Here is a 21047-nt window from a genome sequence, read left to right on the forward strand (position 1 = left end):
AATCGGTTTGTTTTTCCTCCTGATCGACTGAGGGTAACACCTCATCCTGTGCCCACTGTTCCCCTTGAAAAGGTTCTGAAGTGGGGGAGGGGGATCTAGCACGCTTCCTATCCATTTGAATGGTGCGATTAAAGCCGCTAATCTTTCTTCCAGAACCTGCAGGGTGGAGGAATGGACATCTTCAGTCACGTATACAGGGGCTGAGAAGCAGTTGCACCATCAATTTGTTCCAATGGCTCACCCTGGTTTGCCATAACTGGTAATTCAGGCAATGATGACAGCGTGGAAATGCAACTCGAGATCCTAATGCCTGGGGGTGAAACCTTTACTTCTTTGGTTTTTGTAGTGTTTTTTTTGGTAGGCATAGTCCTAAGTACAAAAACAGAGGCACTATACAAATTGCACTTAATCGCTGAAAATAGTCAGGACATTTAAAGCCTCTATAAAATTCAGCCTGGTGCTGGGAAAAAGGTGTCGTTCCTGTATCAGGAATGCCAGTTTGCAACCCCCACATGTGCCACAGCTCTGTGTCCTTGTGTTGCAGGCTGCTTGTTTTCTCCTCATCAGCCGAGGAGAGACTGTCACAGCTGTAGTTTATCTGTGTATGCTCCTCGTGGACGTTCACGGCACATGCTTAGGCCCCGCCCCTTCCGAGAAAAAAAAAATTCTGCTCCTTTTTACATTTAAAATGTTCCCATGCTTGTGCGCAGAGTTTTCAGGTCCACAGACCCAACACGGGGGTGGGGGGGGGGGCCAGAGACCTGTTTGTAGCAGGTACATACCACAGAAACAGCATTTCAACAGTTAACACTAGCAGTACCAGCGGGACCTCCGCACCCCCCACGGTGGGGGGGGGGGGTGCACCGCTGATGTCCCCCTAACCCCTGGTCCCTTCAGGGGAGAGAAAAGATAACATTTGGTAGATTTCTTGCTGCTGCGGCCACATACAGACTGACTGCGCTTTACAGTGAAGACAACAGAGTAAGGTATGTGCATAGACTCCCTCTAGTGGAGAATTAAGGCATGACAACATTTTTTCCCTAAGTGTTTTTAATACCCAAGTTTCTTCGCTTACCTTATCCCCAACGCAGGATTTGCTGAATTAACAGACAATCCAACCTTCACCCATCACGGCAGGCTGCGTTTAGCAAACCTTCAAGGACCGGGTCCCTAAAACTGGGTTCCAACTCCCTCGGACCTGTAAAAGCACCCCACCAGGAAAGCTAGGTAATGTAGCAAGACCAAAGCCCTGGGTTTCTGGGGTCCATCCCTTCAATGAGAGGCGTTACAGGCAAAACCTTGTGCTTCAGATACGAGGCCCCAGGTACCCTCCTTTTTGGCCTTAGTGGCACTTTGGATGGATCTGGTCTTTATGGAGGCTATTGAAATCCAGCATGGATCCCTCCTGGAGCTCCTCAGAGCACATCTTCACTCATGACCAACACCTTAGACACTGGCGAAAAAACTGATGTGATCCTGGAAGGAGGAGGTTATATAGGGAGTGAACTTCTTGGATTGGGTGTAACCAGTGTCCATCACCTGAAGGTGGCCTATAACCCATTAAGTAATTACTTAAGGCTCTGTGTCCCATGATGTACGATAAAGAAAAAATATGAATGCAATCTATACACTGGGGGGGGGGGGGGGGGGGGGGGGTAGAACCTCTGGGGGAATCTAGGAGGAAAAGGACCTGGGAGTCATAGTAGATGATAGCAGCAGCTTGGCACTGCATGCCATTGCTGAGCCTAACAAAGCAAACAAAATATTGGCATGCATTAAAAAGGGGATCAACTCCAGAGATAAAATGATAATTCTCCCGCTCTACAAGACTCTGGTCCGGCCACACCTAGAGTATGCTGTCTAGTTCTGGGCACTAGCCTTCAGGAAGGATGTACTGGAAATGGAGCGAGTACAAAGAAGGGCAACAAAGCTAATAAAGGGTCTGGAGGATATTAGTTATGAGGAAAGGTTGCGAGCACTGAACTTATTCTCTCTGGAGAAGAGATGCTTGAGAGGGGATATGATTTCAATATACAAATACCGTACTGGTGACCCCACAATAGAGATAAAACTTTTACGCAGAAGGGAGTTTAACAAGACTCGTGGCCACTCATTAAAATTAGAAGATAAGAGGTTGAACCTTAAACTACGTAGAGGGTTCTTTACTGTAAGAGCGGCAAGGATATGGAATTCCCTTCCACAGGAGGTGGTCTCAGCGGGGAGCATTGATAGCTTCAAGAAACTATTAGATAAGCACCTGAACGACCGCAACATAAAGGGTTATACAATGTAATACTGACACATAATCACACACATAGGTTGGACTTGATGGACTTGTGTCTTTTTTCAATCTCACCTACTATGTAACTATGATCACTGTATTAGTGTCACTGGTTCCCACAAAGTCAAAAGTGCCAGTTAATGTCTGTCTGCCGCAATATTGCAGTCCCGCTATAAGTCGCTGCTTGCCATCATTACTGGTATAAACAAATCAAAATGAATAAAAATTCCAGTACATATACACATCATAGTTTGCAGACGCTATAACTTTTGCGCAAACCAATCAATAAACACTTATTGGGATTTTTTCCCAAAAATATGTAGCAGAAAACTTATTGGCCTAAATGTATGAAGAAATTTGATTTTTTTTCAATTTTTTTTTTTATTGGATGTGCTTTATAGCAGAAAATAAAAAAAAAAAAAATTTTTTTTTTTTGTTTGTTTATAGCGCAAGAAATAAAAATACAGGAGGTGATCAAATACCACCAAAAGAAAGCTCTATTTGTGAGAACAACATGATATACATTTTATTTAGGTACAGCAATGCATGATCGGTCAATTGTCAGTTAAAGTAATGCAGTGCCGTATCGCAAAAAATGGCCTGATCATAAAAGGGGAGTAAATCTTCTGGAGGTCAAGTGGTTAAAGATGAATTCCTTCATAATGTTAATAGTTACAGAGATTAACGGTGAACACAAGTTTGTTTTCAAGTGCTCTTTCAGAATATGTAAATACTGAAGTGCGCATCATTTGGGTACAGGTTGAATTCATTTAAGTTGTTTAAATCCACATTTAAAATATAAGGCCATTCTTCAATAGCTACAAACAAAAACCCTACCATTTCCAAGAGATAACGAACAGTTTCAATTTCTCCAAAAGCAGCAGCCCACATTAGAGGAGTAAAACCTCGCTCATCTGGTCGATTTAGTAAAGTGTCATCTTGGGGGGAAAAAAAAATAAAATAAAAAAAAACAAAGTTTAAAGAAACAGTAAGCTTGCCCAGACCATAGCACACAGTGTTAACAATTGTGTAAATTGAGAGGAAAATACCTTTCTGTAGATATTCCTTAAGCTGAGTCAGCTCCCCCTGGGCTGCCACCTGATGTACAGATAGGGCTGGTAAAAAAGGGACAAACAATCAACCCAATAATTATTTAAAAAGCTGATCTTTCTACTAATAAAATACTGACCCTCTGAACTTAAGTATAAGGGACTTTTAATAGGATTGCATGTTCACCTACATTTAATTTGAACTTGGCCCATGCAAGGTGGTAAAACTATCTAAATCCCAGAATTGCAGCTTCCCAGTACCGCAGCTACTGCAATAGTTTACTTTTAGGCTTTTCTCCCCCTTTTTTTTTTTATATGCCAGTAACACACTTCCTGTCCAACAGTGACAACACCCACTGTGACTTGAGATGAAGTATTGTCACCCTAGGCTGCTCGCTCCTAATTTGGACTAAAGAACACCTCCACCGCTCCCTATCTCCATACCATAGAAGGGATGTGTTCTGCAATTCACAGACCGTACTGATACCAGTGTCTGAGATTTTAGTGCAGAATGCACAGAATAGCACTGGACAAAACCTTTTGGATTGTAACTTTACCTGCCCAGAAAGGAGAAAATAGTAGTTCAGTGTTGCGGCTTACACACCATTGAAGCATCAGCTGGAACTGGACACCTAGGAGCCTATTTGTACAAGAATTAAATAGCAATTTGCCCAGAGCAAGTACATGTACATTGGTACTGTGCAAAGGGAGCAAAAAAAACAAATGTTATTAGGCTTTTACCTGTGCTGGCTGAATGTTAACGGATTTAAAACAGAAAATACCACATTTAGCCAAATGTAGTATTTTCCATTTTACATCAATGGAAAACTTTTGCCCGGAACAGTAATTAGCCTAATAATATTCATTTTTCTCTCATTTGCACAGAATAAATGTACATGCACTTATACTGGATAACCTACTATGCTTTTTTTTTTTTTTTTTTTTTAACTAGACCCCCTTTGAGTATTGGCTGGCAGTTACCTATAACAGACAGTCACTAATGAGTTGTCTTCAGTATAACTATTTACGAATCAGATTCACTCTTTTTCTACTGCAGATTATGAAAGAAAAGAAAATCTCATTAGCTGCTATGGCAATGCTTTAAATGCAGCTTAGTGTATCTAGGTACTTATAAACATAGAAGCTCATGTAGTAGCCGAGACTTGGGTCCTGTTATCTTCCTATCCAGGACAGCAATGCAAGAGAACCAAAATGTAGAAAGATTATAAATGTAACATGATCAGGCATTTTAGTTAACATTTTAACAGTTTAACAGTTTGAAAACGGAGCAGTATGGCTTAGCTTTTTTGCTGGCCATACACAACAAGTTTTTGCAGTTTTACCCAGCTGTTGATCACAAAGGAGGACTGGACCGATTAAAGTGCATCTAAATCTAAGAACAAAAATAGATAATGCAGCCACCGCATCTAAGCTTGCAGTACTATTTTAAATGTCTAACATTTTTTTCTTTATTTTATCTCTATGTATTAATTGCTAATAAAAAGTTATTGTCTATTATTTTCTATGATTGGTGCCTGGAAAGTAAATTTTTCCACTTTTTCTATTTATTTGAACTTTGTAATGCTGCCATTACCCAACATCCTGTCTAGGGTGACAACCGTACTAAGAAGCATTGTAATCCTATGAATGGGAGTGTTAGAACTACGTAACATTGTGTTAGGTCTAGGATTGCACCGATATCCTTTTTTTTTTTTTTTTTTTTTTTTTTTAACAACCCCTTTTGGGGGGGGGGGGGGCTTTGGTGAGATATCAGACCCCTGACATCTCCCTTTTGAGACAGAGAAAGGGACTAAGGACACAGATTCTCCAGGAGCCGGTAAATGACATGACATATTTACTGGCTCCTTCCTCTGCTCTCCATCCTGAAAGATCTGCGGCAGGGGGGACGAGAACAACAGCAAGGGGGAGCGGAGGAAGAGGAAGAGGAAGAGCGAGGGGGAGCGGAGGAAGAGGAAGAGCGAGGGGGAGCGGAGGAGGAGGAAGAGCGAGGAGGAGGACGAGGACGAGGACGAGGAAAGCGAGGGGGAGCGGAGGAGGAGGAGGAGAGCGAGGGGGAGCGGAGGAGGAGGAGGAGAGCGAGGGGGAGCGGAGGAGGAGGAGGACAGCGAGGGGGAGCGGAGGAGGAGGAGGAAGAGGACGAGGAGAGCGAGGGGGAGGAGGAGGAGGGGGAGGGGGAGGAGGAGGAGGGAGGAGGGAGGAGGGAGGAGGGAGGAGGGAGGAGGGAGGAGGGAGGAGGGAGGAGGGAGGAGGGAGGAGGGAGGAGGGAGGAGGGAGGAGGAGGGAGGAGGAGGGAGGAGGGAGGAGGGAGGAGGGAGGAGAGGGAGGGGGAGGGGGAGGGGGAGCGGAGGAGGAGGAGAGGGAGGGGGAGGGGGAGGAGGAGGAGAGCGAGGGGGAGCGGAGGAGGAGGAGCGGAGGAGGAGGAGAGGGAGGGGGAGCGGGAGGAGAGGAGGAGCGGAGGAGGAGGAGAGGGAGGGGGAGCGGGAGGAGAGGAGGAGCGGAGGAGGAGGAGAGGGAGGGGGAGCGGGAGGAGAGGAGGAGCGGAGGAGGAGGAGAGGGAGGAGGAGGAGAGGGAGGAGGAGAGGGAGGAGGGAGGAGGGAGGAGGGAGGAGGGAGGAGGGAGGAGGGAGGAGGGAGGAGGGAGGAGGGAGGAGGGAGGAGGGAGGAGGGAGGAGGGAGGGGGAGAGGGAGGAGGAGGAGGAGGAGGAGGAGGAGGAGGAGGAGGAGGAGGAGGAGGAGGAGGAGGAGGAGGAGGAGGAGGAGGAGGAGGAGGAGGAGGAGGAGGAGGAGGAGGAGGAGGAGGAGGAGGAGGAGGGGGAGGAGGAGCGGGAGGGGGAGGGGGAGGGGGAGGGGGAGGAGGAGGAGGAGGAGGAGGAGGAGGAGGAGGAGGAGGAGGAGGAGGAGGAGGAGGAGGAGGAGAGGGAGGAGGAGAGGGAGGGGGAGCGGAGGAGGAGGAGGAGGAGGAGGAGGAGGAGGAGGAGGAGGAGGAGGAGAGCGAGGGGGAGGGGGAGAGGGAGGAGGAGAGGGAGGGGGAGGGGGAGAGGGAGGAGGAGAGCGGAGGGGGAGCGGAGGAGGAGAGCGGAGGGGGAGCGGAGGAGGAGGAGGAGGAGGAGGAGGAGGAGGAGGAGGAGGAGGAGGAGGAGGAGGAGGAGGAGGAGGAGGAGGAGGAGGAGGAGGAGGAGGAGGAGGAGGAGGAGGAGGAGGAGGAGGAGGAGGAGAGGGAGGAGGAGAGGGAGGAGGAGAGGGAGGGGGAGCGGAGGAGGAGGAGGAGGAGGAGGAGGAGGAGGAGGAGGAGGAGGAGGAGGAGGAGGAGGAGAGCGAGGGGGAGGGGGAGAGGGAGGAGGAGAGGGAGGGGGAGGGGGAGAGGGAGGAGGAGAGCGGAGGGGGAGAGCGGAGGGGGAGCGGAGGAGGAGGAGGAGGAGGAGGAGGAGGAGGAGGAGGAGGAGGAGGAGGAGGAGGAGGAGGAGGAGGAGGAGGAGGAGGAGGAGGAGGAGGAGGAGGAGGAGGAGGAGGAGGAGGAGGAGGAGGAGGAGGAGGAGGAGGAGGGGGAGCGGAGGAGAGCGAGGGGGAGGGGGAGGGGGAGGGGGAGGGGGAGGAGGAGGAGGAGGAGGAGGAGGAGGAGGAGGAGGAGGAGGAGGAGGAGGAGGAGGAGGAGGAGAGGGAGGAGGAGAGGGAGGGGGAGCGGAGGAGGAGGAGGAGGAGGAGGAGGAGGAGGAGGAGGAGGAGGAGGAGGAGGAGGAGGAGGAGAGCGAGGGGGAGGGGGAGAGGGAGGAGGAGAGGGAGGGGGAGGGGGAGAGGGAGGAGGAGAGCGGAGGGGGAGCGGAGGAGGAGAGCGGAGGGGGAGCGGAGGAGGAGGAGGAGGAGGAGGAGGAGGAGGAGGAGGAGGAGAGCGAGGGGGAGCGGAGGAGGAGGAGGAGGAGGAGGAGGAGGAGGAGAGCGAGGGGGAGCGGAGGAGGAGGAGGAGGAGGAGGAGGAGGAGAGCGAGGGGAGGAGGAGGAGGAGGAGGAGGAGGAGGAGGAGGAGGAGGAGGAGGAGGAGGAGGAGGAGGAGGAGGAGGAGGAGGAGGAGGAGGAGGAGGACGACAGTGAGGGGGAGGACGACGACAACAGCGAGGGGGAGGACGACAGCGAGGGGGAGCGGAGGAGGAGGAGGAAGACGACAGTGAGGGGGAGGACGACAGTGAGGGGGAGCGGAGGAGGAGGACGATGACGACGACGACAACAGCGAGGGGGAGGACGACAGCGAGGGGGAGCGGAGGAGGAGGACGACGACAACAGCGAGGGGGAGGACGACAGCGAGGGGGAGCGGAGGAGGAGGAGGAGGACACAGGGGACAGTCAAGGACGATCGGTGCGGCGGTGAGGGGAGTTACAAGCACCAATCTCGAGGAAGAAGAAGAGAAAGAAAGGAGGGAGGAGGGAACAATCCTAGCTACTAACAGTCCAGAGGCAGAAAGTACAGGCAATTGCTGGTTTAAAGGATTTCTGGCTGGATGAACAGATTTTAAAATACATATTTTTTTTAATTTTTGCACTTGTACAATACATATAGTAATACAATGCTTTTGGCATATTTATTAGATTAGGCCAGTTCACAATATAGAAATGCAGTCCGGATGCGTTCCAGTGTGTCTTGGATGTGTTTTTGGTGCATTTTTGACGCAGTCCAGTGCATTTTTCGCCCTTTTTTCTTAACCTTAAATGCTAGTTCACACCAGATACAGTTCCGTGCGCTTTTTTTCTGCACTAAAAATGCATGCACAGTGTTTTCCATGTTACATAGTAGGTGAGGTTGAAAAAAGACACAAGTTCAACCTGTGTGTGATTTTATGTCAGTATTACATTGTATTTCCCAGGATGTTGCCGTCGTTCAGGTGCTTATCTAATAGTTTCTTGAAACTATCGATGCTTCCCACTGAGACCAGTGCAGAAACTGACCGGAAACTGACTGGAACTGACTGCATTGGTGTGAACTAGAGCCATTGGAATACATGGAAAACACTGTGCATGCATTTTTAGTGCAGAAAAAAAGCGCACGGAACTGCATGTGGTGTGAACTGGCCCTAAAGGCCAGTTCACGCCACATGCAGTCCAGTGTGTTTTTCTGCATCAAAAACGCATGGAAAATAGGTTATATGATTTCCAATGGCATATTTCACACCGGTGCATTCCATAAATAAAAAGTGGTAGAACATGCTGCATTTTTCCTGCACTGGACTGTACTGGAACACTGTAAAAAGCATCAAACATGCACTGGAATGCACCTAAATGCACTGGAACACACATGCCCTTATTTAAGGCTGAGGAAAAAAAAAAAAAAAAAAAAAAAAAAAAAAAAAAGAAGAGGGGGGAAAAAAAAAGCACTGGAATGCGTAAAAAAAAAAAAAAAAAAAAAAAAAATGCACATGCAGAAAAGCATCTGGAACACATCCGGACTGTGTTTCTATGGTGTGAACTGGCCCTAAATAAGGACATGTGTGTTCCAGTGCGCTTTTGGTGCATTTAGGTGCGTTCCACAGCGTTTAAGTCCAGGAATAAAGCAGCATGTTCTACTTTTTTTCTGGAACGCACTATAACTGCATTGAAAACCATATAACCTACTTTCCATGCGTTTTTGAGGCAGAAAAAAAATGCACTGGACTGCATGTGCTGTGAACTGGCCAGTTCACACCATAGAAACGCAGTCCGGATGCGCTCCAGATGTTTTTTTGCATGCGCATGTTTGATGTGTTCCAGTGCGTTTTTGATGAAGTCCAGTGCATTTTTCACCCCTTTTTTTCCCCTTAACCCTTAAATAAGAACGTGTTCCAGTGCGTTCCGGTGCATTGCTGTGAGCTCTTGATGCTTTTTATAGCGTTCCAGTACAGTCCAGTGCAGGAAAAATGCAGCATGTTCTACTTTTTTTTTTCTGGAACTGGAATGTACTGGTGTGAACTATGCCATTGAAAACCATATAACCTACTTTCTATGCTTTTTGATGCAGAAAAAAAATAAAAATAAAAAAAACACGCACTGGACTGCATGTGGTGTGAACTGGCCCTAAAAGGGAGCAGATAAGAAAAAAAATAGAGTGTAAGGGCTAATTCACATCAGTTCCGTGCGCTCAGTGTTTTTCATGTATTGCAATGGCTCTAGTTCACACCAGTGGTGCAGTCAGTTTCCGGTGCAGAAAAAAAAAAAAAAAAAAAAAAAGGAGCATGCTGCTGTGAACTGTAAGCAAAAACTGATCCGGAACGTATCCGGAGTGCATTTTTTGTGGTGTGAACTGGCCCTAAAAATGCATGCACAGTGTTTTCCCATGTACAGGGGGTCCCCAGGTTACAAACGAGTTAGGGACTGTAGGTTTGTTCTCAAGTTGAATCTGTTTGTAAGTCAGAATAGGTAAGTTTTTTTAAGTGTAGCTCCAGCCAAAAAATACTATTTTTAAGCTTTTTGGATAGCATAGGGAAGGGTTATCACCCCTGTAACATTTGTTTTGCTGTCCGTGCCCCTGTTCAGAAGATTTCACCTCACTTTCTGTCCCAATGACAATTGGATTTTGAAAATTTTGGGTTGTTGTGGAAACAAGCCTTGGTGATAAAGCATCAGTGGAGGTACCTTTTTCCTATAATAGCTCTTACAGGAGAGAATTTCCCTTCCTAGGAGTAGATTTCCTCTCCCTTCCTGTTGTCTCCCTCCGTTTGTAAGTCGGATGTTTGTAACTAGGGGATCCTCTGTTTTTCAACGGCTGTAGTTCACACCAGTGCAGTCAGTTCTGCACCGGAAACTGACTGCACTGGTGTGAACTAGAGCCAAAAAAAAAAAAAAAAAAAAATGCAGCACGCTCTCTTTTTCTGCACCGGAAACAGACTGCATTGGTGTGAATACATGAAAAACACTGTGCATGCATTTTTAGCGCAGAAAAAAAAAAAAAAAAAAAAAAACGCATGGAACTGCGTCTGGTGTGAACTAGCACTAATGCCCTGTACACACGGGCGGATTTTCCGACGGAAAATGTGTGATAGGACCTTGTTGTCGGAAATTCCGACCGTGTGTGGGCTCCATCACACATTTTCCATTGGAATTTCCGACACACAAAGTTTGAGAGCAGGCTATAAAATTTTCGACAACAAAATCTATTGTCGGGAATTCCGATCGTGTGTACACAAATCAGACGCACAAAGTGGCACGCATGCTCAGAATAAATTAAGAGACAAAAGCTATTGGCTACTGCCCCGTTTATAGTCCCTACGTACATGTTTTACGTCACCGCGTTCAGAACGATCGGATTTTCCGACAACTTTGTGCGACCGTGTGTATGCAAGACAAGTTTGAGCCAACATCCGTCGGAAAAAATCCATGGATTTTGTTGTCGGAATGTCCGATCAATGTCCGACCGTGTGTACAAGGCATTAGAGTTTACATACACATTAAGGTAACCTACCACTATCCCTGCTATATAGATATAAATACTGTATATAGACTGTTGGTGGCAGATTACCTCAATCCATTCAGTTACTTTTGCAATTTGAGATGTCATTCACACCATGGTGCAGAGACATCAGTTTTTCTGTACGCATTCTGCAAGGGCTCAAAGAAATCAATGGTTTTCTATGTGCCCTGTTGACACCACAATGTGTGGATTTTTTCTGTGCAGGAATCTGCAACATGTATGCAGTTTTCCACACGTGAAAAAAAAAAAAATGACATGAAATCAACATTGGTGTGAACAGGGCACATAAAAACTGATGATGCACATGAAAAACTGATGTCAATGTGCATAGATGTCAATGTGCATAGAAACTTACTGAAACGTGCATGAAAACTGATGTGAACTCATGTTTCTGCAAGTAATATTGCGTGGTTTTCCCATCAGTTTTCTTGCACGTATGATGTAAAAGAGTCCTAAATATGGCTGATGGTTGATTTTGCCATGTGTGAATGTCTGAACTGTCTGAACTGTGTGAACTGCGTCAAATGTCAACATGTATTAGGTATAAAAACAGCAATCATACAGTAACTACATATTTATGGTCAGGGTAATCCATACACTAGAAATGGATAGAAAATAGTGTAATGTAGTAAATACAGCAAACATTGATGGACCCAAGGTGGATCCAACCAAAGGTCCTATGGACCCTGTTTGTTACTGATGAATTTTGGTGTATAAGTATAAAATCATTAATGTTTACACAGCTCAGCCTAAGATGTAGTTGTAGAATCCTCTATATAAATCTGTGTGAGGTGTTATACTAAGAGAGACACTGCAATTCTCCATGTACTCACAGTCCAGTGTGGCTGGCAATACAGATACCATATTTCCACGCTGCCGATTGGTTAGAGTAGTTGAGTATTTCAATGGGCCAACTGTACAGAAGAGAGAGAGAAAGCTTTAATGAAAATATTACAGAAAGTCCAAAAAGTGTTCCACGGTCCTCTAGACTAGCACTCTACTTCCTAGCCTCTGGGTCCATCCATGCTCATTCTCCTGGCCACAGATCAAAAGGACTTATAAGTACTTCCTGTAAACTAATATACCGTGTTTCCCTGAAAATAAGACCTGCTGCGATTTTCTGGAAGGGCTACAATATAAGCCCTACCCCCAAAAAAAATAGGATTTTTAAAAACAGCTTACCTGTAAAATCCTTTTCTTGGAGATCATAGGACACAGAGCCTCAAGTAATTACTTGGTGGGTTATGGGCCTACCTTCAGGTGTTGACGCTGGTATAACCAATACAGGAAGTTGACTCCCCTATATAACCCCTCCTCCTTCCAGGAGTCCTCAGTTTTTGTAGCCAAGCAATATAAGCAATATACTCTCACCCCATAAAACAGAGGGGCGGGAGCGCTGTGTCCTATGATATACTCCAAGAAAAGGATTTTTACAGGTAAGCGGTTTTAAAAATCCTATTTTCTTTATTGTACATCATAGGACACAGAGCCTCAAGTAATTACTGGGTGGGATGTCCCATAGCAATGTTACTTGAGGGGAGGGAGACAACCCGTAGGGCACCCCCAGACCTTGAGGAATTATACTGCTGCCTGCAGCACACTGCGCCCAAAGGCAATATCCTCATTCCATCTTACATCTACTTGATAACATTTTGTAAATGTATGCACTGAAGACCAAGTCGCGGCCTTGCAGATCTGAGACATGGAGGCCTGGTGACGCACTGCCCAAGAAGCACCAGCCGCTCTGGTAGAGTGCGCCTTAACTTGAAAAGGGGGAATCTTTCCCTTTAAGTCATAAGTTTGAATTATAACTTGCCGAATCCACTTAGCCACAGTGGATTTTGACGCTGCCTGTCCTTTCTTAGGACCCTCTGGCAGAATAAATAAGACATCAGTGTTACGAATCTGAGCAGTTTTCTTTAAATAGCATTTCACTGCTCTCACCACATCAAGGCAACGTAGTGACTTTTCTTCTTTGGAACATGGTTTTGGAAAAAACGATGGCAGGACAATATCTTCATTCAGATAAAAGCCTGAAACCACTTTTGGCAAAAAGCCTGGACAAGGGCGTAACACCACTCTGTCCTCATGAATAATTAAATATGGCTCTTTACAGGAAAGAGCAGCCAATTCTGAAACCCTCCTTGCTGAGGATATAGCAACCAAAAATATCAGCTTCCTAGTCAGAAGGACTAAGGGAATATGCTGTATCATTTCAAATGGCGGTTTTTGTAACACTGACAAAACTAAAAATTCAAGTCCCAAGGGCTTAAGGGTGATTTAACTGGCGGATTAATCCGCATCACTCCTTGCATAAAACCCCGGACTAAAGAATGCGTAGCAAGTGGTCTCTGAAATAAAATTGATAAGGCTGAGACTTGGCCCTTAATAGTACTCAGGGCCAACTTCATGTCTATGCCTACCTGTAGAAAGGCAAGAATTCTGCCTATAATATATCTTCGAGGGTGCCAACCCTTGGATTCACACAAGGAAACATAAGCTTTCCAGACACTATACTATATAGCTCTAGAAGCTGGCTTCCTAGCATTAATTAAAGTAGAAATAACTGCCCTGGAAAGCCCATGCTTCTTCAGAATGTGGGTCTCAATAGCCAGGCCGTTAAATTTAGCGTTCGTAAAGTAGGATGGAATATCGGCCCCTGTGATAGCAGGTCTGGCCTTAGTGGGAGGAGCCATGGACCTTCCACTGTCATCTTTACAATCTCTGCATACCATGACCTTCTGGGCCATGCTGGTGCTACCAGTATTACCGACTTCTCTTCCAGTCTGATCCTGCAAAGAAGTCGAGGTAGCAACTGAATCGGGGGAAATGCATAGATCAGTGAAAACTGATCCCATGGGGTCACCAAAGCATCTGTTCCATATGCGAGTGGGTCCCTTGTCCTGGACACAAAATTGACTAGCTTCATGTTGAACCTGGATGCTAGAAGGTCTATGTCCAGAGTCCCCCATCTTTGGCAAATCGCATGAAAAATCTCTGGATGAAGAGACCATTCCCCCGGGGACAATTGCTGGCGACTTAAGTAGTCCACCTGCCAATTCTCTACTCCCGGAATGAAAACTGCCGATAGGCATGGGACATTCTTTTCTGCCCAAGTTATAATCTGGTTCACCTCTCTGAGCTGAGAGACTCTTGGTGCCCCCTTGATGATTGATATATGCCACAGCCGTGGCATTGTCCGATTGGATCCTGACAGGACAATTCTTTAACCTGGAAGTCCAGGTTCTCAGAGCCAAATACACTGCCCGAATCTCCAGGATGTTTATGGGCAAGGCTCTTTCGATTCTTGACCACTGTCCCTGAACAGTCTTCTCTAGTACTGCTCCGCAGCCTGAAAGGCTGGCATCTGTCGTTACTACTTTCCAAATAATTGGTCTGAAGGACTTTCCCTTCAGCAGGTTCCGATTTAGTAACCACCAACTGAGGCTTTGAGACACTCTTGGGGACAGCCTCATTGGTAATCTTGTTCCAAGCAGACAGGATACTGTTTCAAAACAGTCTCAAATGGAATTGGGCATAGGGGATTGCTTCGAATGAAGCTACCATCTTTCCTAATAACCTCATGCAAAGACGTATTGAGGGATTTCTTTTTGACCTGACCATCCGCACCAGCTCTTGTATGGAGCCGATCTTTGCGGGAGGCAAGAACACCCTTTTCTGGGCTGTGTCTATGATCAGGCCCAGATACTCCAGCCTCTTTAATGGCTTTAAGGAGGATTTCTTCAGGTTGAGAATCCAACCCAGATTCTCCAGGTAACTGCTTGTAATGGCTACATCCTGCTTCAAGCGGGCCACGACTGGTCTATTAACAATAGATCGTCTAGGTAAGCCAAGACAGTTATGCCCTGTGCCCTTAACCTTGCTGGAGGTGGGGCTAGTACCTTTGTGAATACCCGAGGTGCTGTAGCTAGCCCGAAGGGCAAGGCTACAAACTGAAAATGCCTTTGTTCTACTTCGAAATTGCAGAAACTTCTGGTGAGGAGGGAATATAGGGACATGCAGATATGCATCTCTGATGTCTATGGATGCCAAAAGTTCTCCTCCTTGTAGGATGGAAACAACTGATCTGATCGACTCCATGCGAAAGGAGCGGGTCTTCAGGAACTGATTTAGATTCCGTAGATCTAGAATTGGTCTGATATCCCCATTTGGCTTTGGTACCATAAACAGGTTTGAGTAGAACCCCAAACCTTGCTCTTGTTTGGGAATCTGTATGATCACCCCTTGAGCCAATAATCGGTCTAATGCTTGCAACAGGGATTGCTTTTTCCCTGGATCTTTGGGAACGTTTGATCTCCAAAAAAGAGATGGTGGAAACTCTCGAAACTCTAGCTTGTATCCTAGAGAGACTGTGGAGAGAGTCCATTTGTCCTGAATCTCCCTTTGCCAGACTTCTGAGTACCCCAGAAGTCTTCCCCCACCTTGGTGAGGGGAGATGCCTCTTCATGATGAGGCCTTGGTATTTTGCTTTGCAGGCTTGCGGCCCCAGGTCTTCCTTTGTGCCTGGGTTTGACCCTGAGGACTTCCTCTAGAGTCTGATGGTGGAGGCCATTGCCCCTGCCTAGAGGTGGATGTACCTGGCACAGGAGAAAAGGTGCACTTAAATGAAGGACGTTTATATCTTCTTTTAACTGGCAAAGAGTACTCTTTCCGCTAGAGATTGTCTGGATATACTTATCCAAACTCTCGCCAAATAGTCGTTCTCCCTTAAAGGGAAAACTGGTTAAAAGATTCTTGCAAGGCGCTTCAGCTGACCAACCCTTTAACCAAAGGGTTCTTCGCATGTGAACTAGCACACGGCGAGCAGCCTGATGAATAGAATCCTTCACAGCATCTATGGCAAAGCATAATGCTCTAGGCAGTTCTGCCAATTCCCGGGCCTGTTGTGCAGGGAGCTCATTAAGAGCATCTGTGAACTGGTCCTTTAAGGACTGACAGATGCCTATAGCTGCAATTGCAGGCTGAGTCGCGCTCCCTGCTAAGGAAAAGTACTAGTTACTTACCGGTAACTGTCTTTCTGGGAAACCTTCCAGGACGGCACACCTGAGAAATGAGAGGCTCCTCCCCACAGGAAACACAATCAACAGCTGTTTTAAGTCCCCACCCTTCCCCTTGATCCTCAGTTTGTAGAGAAGTAACTCCTAAACCTGGTTCACAAGGGAAATTATTCCTTATAGGCACTCACCTTCTAGTGTTCTAAAATGTTCCCTCCTCCAACGGGTAGGAAGTAGGCCTGCTGTCCTGGAAGATTTCCCAGAAAGACAGTTACCGGTAAGTAACTAGTACTTTTCTCAAGTCATCTTCCGAGACGGCACACCTGAGAGGATAAGCAAGTACCTTAGGCCTACCTTAGGGTGGGACCACTGCAAGACCCTCTTGGCGAACCTCGGTTCTGCAGTGAGCTTTACCTTCACTCCATATGCTTGATGAAGGTATCTTAGCTGGATCATGCGGATCTGCTGGTCTACTCCACCGGTGTCCCTGCCTTCTCTGCTTCGGATGCAGGATCTAGGTGGAGTGGCTCTTAAAGATGGAATCAGAAAACATGTTAAACTTGTAGGTTATCAATGTTGCCTGTCACACATCTAACAATGACCTACTGTGCCTATAGGTGCTGCTTAGAACCACTAAAAAGATCAGAGACCTGTGTTGTAAGACAAGGACAATACATTGATCAGTAAAAGGGGGCCTGTCTTAACACAACCCTGTCCCGGGAAATAAAACTGCCACAAAAGGGGGGCCCCTGACAGACAACCTTTTTCGTTCATTTTTATCTTTACGTCAGCAAAGACTGAAGGGAAACCTACTTAAGGGAAATAGATTAACAGAAGCTTAATCCTTGGGTTTAAGGCATGCCCAATCTATAGTTTTACTTACGCCTGAGAGCCTACTCAGGAGATTAACATCCATAGCAGGAGTAGAACACTCATATTGCTACATCTAGTTTTGCTAGAAGGGCAAAATGAAGGCCATGCACCGAGCTGTAACCTATTTGGTCGGGTATACATCTTTATACTTTATCTTCAGGCCATAATACTCCTCTGAACAGAACTTCCAAAGTTCCTATTAAACAGGGCGATTCATTATTGCCTTCCTCCAGTGACCCATAACCCTACTGGGCTTCAACCCTTGGAAATGGCTCTGGCATTCCTGAATGTAAGGGGTCGAGGCTTTCTGACATGTGACATCTGCAGCCAGAACTCCTGGCCCTTCCATGGAAGAGAAGGCTGAAATACAAAAGGTGATACATGTATTATTAATATCACAAATAAAAAGACCATAGATTGTGGACATAGCACAATAGATTTAGACAGAAAGGACACAAGCATAGACAACAATATTGTGTATCTGAGTGTGACTAGCTAAACCAACATATCAAATATGGGAAGAGATCCAAATCTGAACCTTACTGTAGACAAACAGTTCTCACAGTCTGATTTTCTGATGTGTGGCCAATATGTAAGCATTAAGACACAAACAAACCCTAAATGCTGCGCATTTCTGAAGTGCAGCTAGCTAGGTCATAACTGGTAAATACAGAAAGGATGGGAACCCCCTTTTACAGTGGTGTTTTACTGATGTACAGCAAAACAAGGCCATAAAGATAAGACAGAAAGACACAAACTTCTATGTTGCGTATTTATGACGAACCACCAAGTAAAGCTATAAGACAATCCTTTCTGTTATTCAGTTCTGTAGTGCAGTTACATAGAACCAACACAGAAAGAACACAAGCAACCTACAGCATTGTGTTTTTCTGAAATGCCATAAGGTAAGGCAATATGAAACAGAAAGCACCAACAAGCTTCAATGTTGAGTCTTTCTGCTGTGCAGCAACATAAAAACAGAGAAACAACAGACAGCCTTTACAGCTGCGGTCTTTCTGGTCTACTGCAAAATAAGGCAATAACGCCACAATGAGTATTCCTGCTGCGTAGCAAAACCTCAACCAGAAGGGACAGATAAGCTTAGGGCTCCCACACCTGTGCGACCCAACCTGCGACTTGGGACTGCAAGACTCATGAGAAGTCATATACTATGGCTTCCAAAGGGTACCATTCGTGACTGTGCGACTCCAGGTCGCAGCGTCTCCACCAGTCCCTGCTTACGGGATCCACAGACTTCAAGATTACACAGGTCGCAGGAAAAGCAATTTTCAGGTCGAACAAGCAAGGGGTCCCCATGCTGTGGCTCCCTGGAGGAGTGCAGCCAATAACCCCCTACTGTGTATACCTAAGAAACAGCAAGGAATATCAATGAGAAACACCACTTACTGCTGTGCCTTTCTGATATATGGACGATAAGGCAGTAAATATAGGACATACAGGACACAAAATGTTCAATCTTTGTGTATGTCTGATGTGTAGCAATATACCAATACTGAGCAGAGATGCCACCATCCTCAATGTGTCTCCCTGCTGAGCAGCAAAAACAAATCAGAAAAAGACAAGCAACCTTCACTGCTGTGTCCTCTGATATGCAGCAAATAAGGCAGTAAATGTAAAAGACATAAAAGGACAGACAACCTTCAATCTTGTATATTCAGAATTGTTGTTGCACCTCAGACAGAGATAGCACATCCATATTCAAGTGATTTGGCATGCGACTTAACATGTCAAATCGCATGCATAAAATCGGCAGCCATTGCCGTTAATAGCACTGTCTTAAGCGGCACCACGCCACTTTGTGGTGCTGCACCCATTACCAAAGACAGTATATGTACTACCCCGCAACAGGTTCAATTTGTATTTCCCAACAAATCAGGACCATCAATCTTCACTGCTGCCTTTCTGATAAGCAACCGATAAGGCAGTAATATAGGACACAAAAAACCCCACAGACAGACCTCAATCTTGTATATCTCTGATGTGCAGCAATATAACAATTCTGAATAGAGATGGCACATCCATATTGAAGTGATTTGGCATGCGACTTAACATGTCAAATCGCATGCCTAAAATCGGCAGTCATTGCCGTTAATGGCACTGTCTGAATCGGCACGACGCCACTTTGTGGAGCTGCACCGATTACCAAAGGCAGTATATGTACTACCCCCTGGCACAGGATCAATTTGTACTTCTGTTCTGGAGCCCAAAAAAAAAAAAAAAAAAAAAAAAATCAGGACCATCAATCTTTCCTGCTGCCTTTCTGATAAGCAACCAATAAGGCAGTAATACAGGACACAAAAACCCCACAGACAGACCTCAATCTTGTGTAGGTCTGATGTGCAGCAATATAACAATTATGAGAAGAGATGTCATCACCAGACTCAATGATGTGCGTTTCTGCCGTGTGGCACAAAACCAGAAAGTACAGACCACCTTCCCTGTTGTATTTTTCTGATCTGTAGCCAAACAAAGCAGTACCTTTAGGATATAAAGAACACCAAACAAGCTTCAGTGCAGTGCCTTTCTGATGTACAGCAATATACCCCTTATGAGCAGAGATGTCACAAATCTCAATGTGTACTTTAGTTGTGCCACCAAACACCCCAGCAAGGACAAACCTTCACTACTGAGGTCTACTGGTGAGCAGCCAAGAAGGAGTCATGGTGTATCCCTTTATGAAACAACCAAACAGGGGCAATTTATTTCATAGGCATAGCCTGGGCTGTAGATACTAACCCTTCACCACCAGTGAAGGAACAAATCCTAAAATGGTTGGACACCTTACTATAGTAGCTGTTGTCCTACCTTACCTCCGTAGACTGAGCAAATGCTAGCCAGCTCATACACGGGTGGGGCTGATCAGTAACTAAAGTCTCAGTGAGCCCAGCCCTAGAGACCAATTTAAGACTTCTAGAAAGGGTGGTTACCAATTTAGCCTGGAGGTAAATAGCCACCTGCAGGCCTTAAACAAGCAATCATGTAGCTATCTAGCTCTTGCATATGTTTGCACAGAAAATCCTTAATCAAAGGATATAGGAAGCGATTTATTGTAAATCGCCTTTAGATCTGTCACTGAGTGGACTGTAGCCCAAACCAACAAAAAGGTTTTTCTCACCTCCTGCACTATAATATAACCACAATGTAAAGGTGGAGTGGGAGGTTGGAGCTTATGAAAAGTTACCCATAGCAAGCAACCCCCAACAGGAGGATCTGTCACAAGGGAACCCCTACTGTGCCATACAGAAGCTTGGTCCCTGCCACATTGTTGAAAGTTAGGTCAGCTTTTAAGCATCTTGGAGCAACTTCAGATTCCTAGCAGCTGGGCTAATAGGGCCAGATAACCTAGTGCACCTGCTGAGCAGGGGAGCTTACTCCTGAATCCTTCAACCATTGCACCATTAATAACTTGTTCAGTGGTATACCTGGCCAGTAAGGAACTCTTTGTTCTACCAGGTCACTCCCTTTGTTATATTCACCCCTACTAATGTACCACAACCGGGCATGTAGGGAGAGGCCGGCAACCTACTGTTGTGATAACCACAGTGTCTCTGCTATAAGAGGGAGCTGTGGCTGGTGGTTTTAGCAGTAGCTTCTGGGCTATTTTGTTATGCAGACCCCAGGTCCTCACTGCACCACTCAGTATATACAGGGGGAAGGGGAAGAAATGCCTTACCTACCTCTTTCCCATCTGAGGTGGTTTAGGCACACTCGCTCCTCTGCACCACTTGTCCACCATACAGCATCTCTGATGTAGGAGGGAGCTGTGGCTGGTGTTTTTAGCAAAAGCTTCTGGGCTATTTGAATCTAGACCCCAGAGGAGATTATCTCAAATGCCCATAAACCATCTGGCTGGGATTGGTGATTTTGCAGCTAAATTCCCAAGGTAAAGCAAAGTACTCACCGTTGTCTTCCCCTTTTGCCACAGCCACCGGGCTTGCTTTTCCATCCTTATGGTCCACACGCAAGGAGGATAGCCGCCAAAGTGCCCCCCCCCCCCCAAACTGCTGTCCCCATAGGGAGCTGCAAGGTTAGGCTGTGTCCTGCACTGTACCAGTCAGTATATACACATGGGGGGGGGGGGGGGGCAATGGCATACGTTCCTCATTCCCATCTGAGGTGGTTTAGGCAGACATCCACCGTAGTGAACTGGTGCCTCCTCGCCTAGCGAAAGGAGGATGTGGGCGCCTGCTCCTGCTGACTCTCAGCCTTCCCTCCTGGGTAAGAACACGGCGCCCTCCCTAGCAGCCCACGCGAGCTACCAGGGGCCCAGGAGTCTCTCCCCCTGGAAAGAACCGACGGCCAGCCCCCCCCCCCGTCTGAACGGAAGCCCGGACAGGTAAGGGGGAGACAGGATAATGGC

General features: G+C 46.4%; 1 protein-coding gene across 3 annotated transcripts in view; it reads right to left on the reverse strand.

The window, feature by feature from the left end:
- Positions 1 to 21047, reverse strand: part of RFXANK (regulatory factor X associated ankyrin containing protein) — a 53621-nt gene that overhangs the window by 24358 nt on the left and 8216 nt on the right. For all 3 annotated transcript variants that reach the window (XM_073592573.1, XM_073592555.1, XM_073592565.1), the window contains exons 3-5: positions 11612 to 11692; positions 3331 to 3396; positions 3119 to 3219 (exon numbers count right to left, since the gene is read on the reverse strand). In XM_073592573.1, the coding sequence (XP_073448674.1) occupies positions 3119 to 3219; positions 3331 to 3396; positions 11612 to 11692 (248 nt within the window). The remainder of the gene's footprint in view (positions 1 to 3118; positions 3220 to 3330; positions 3397 to 11611; positions 11693 to 21047) is intronic.

This window comes from Aquarana catesbeiana, linkage group LG01 (assembly GCF_042186555.1).
Source record: "Aquarana catesbeiana isolate 2022-GZ linkage group LG01, ASM4218655v1, whole genome shotgun sequence".
Taxonomy (NCBI): Eukaryota; Metazoa; Chordata; class Amphibia; order Anura; family Ranidae; genus Aquarana; species Aquarana catesbeiana.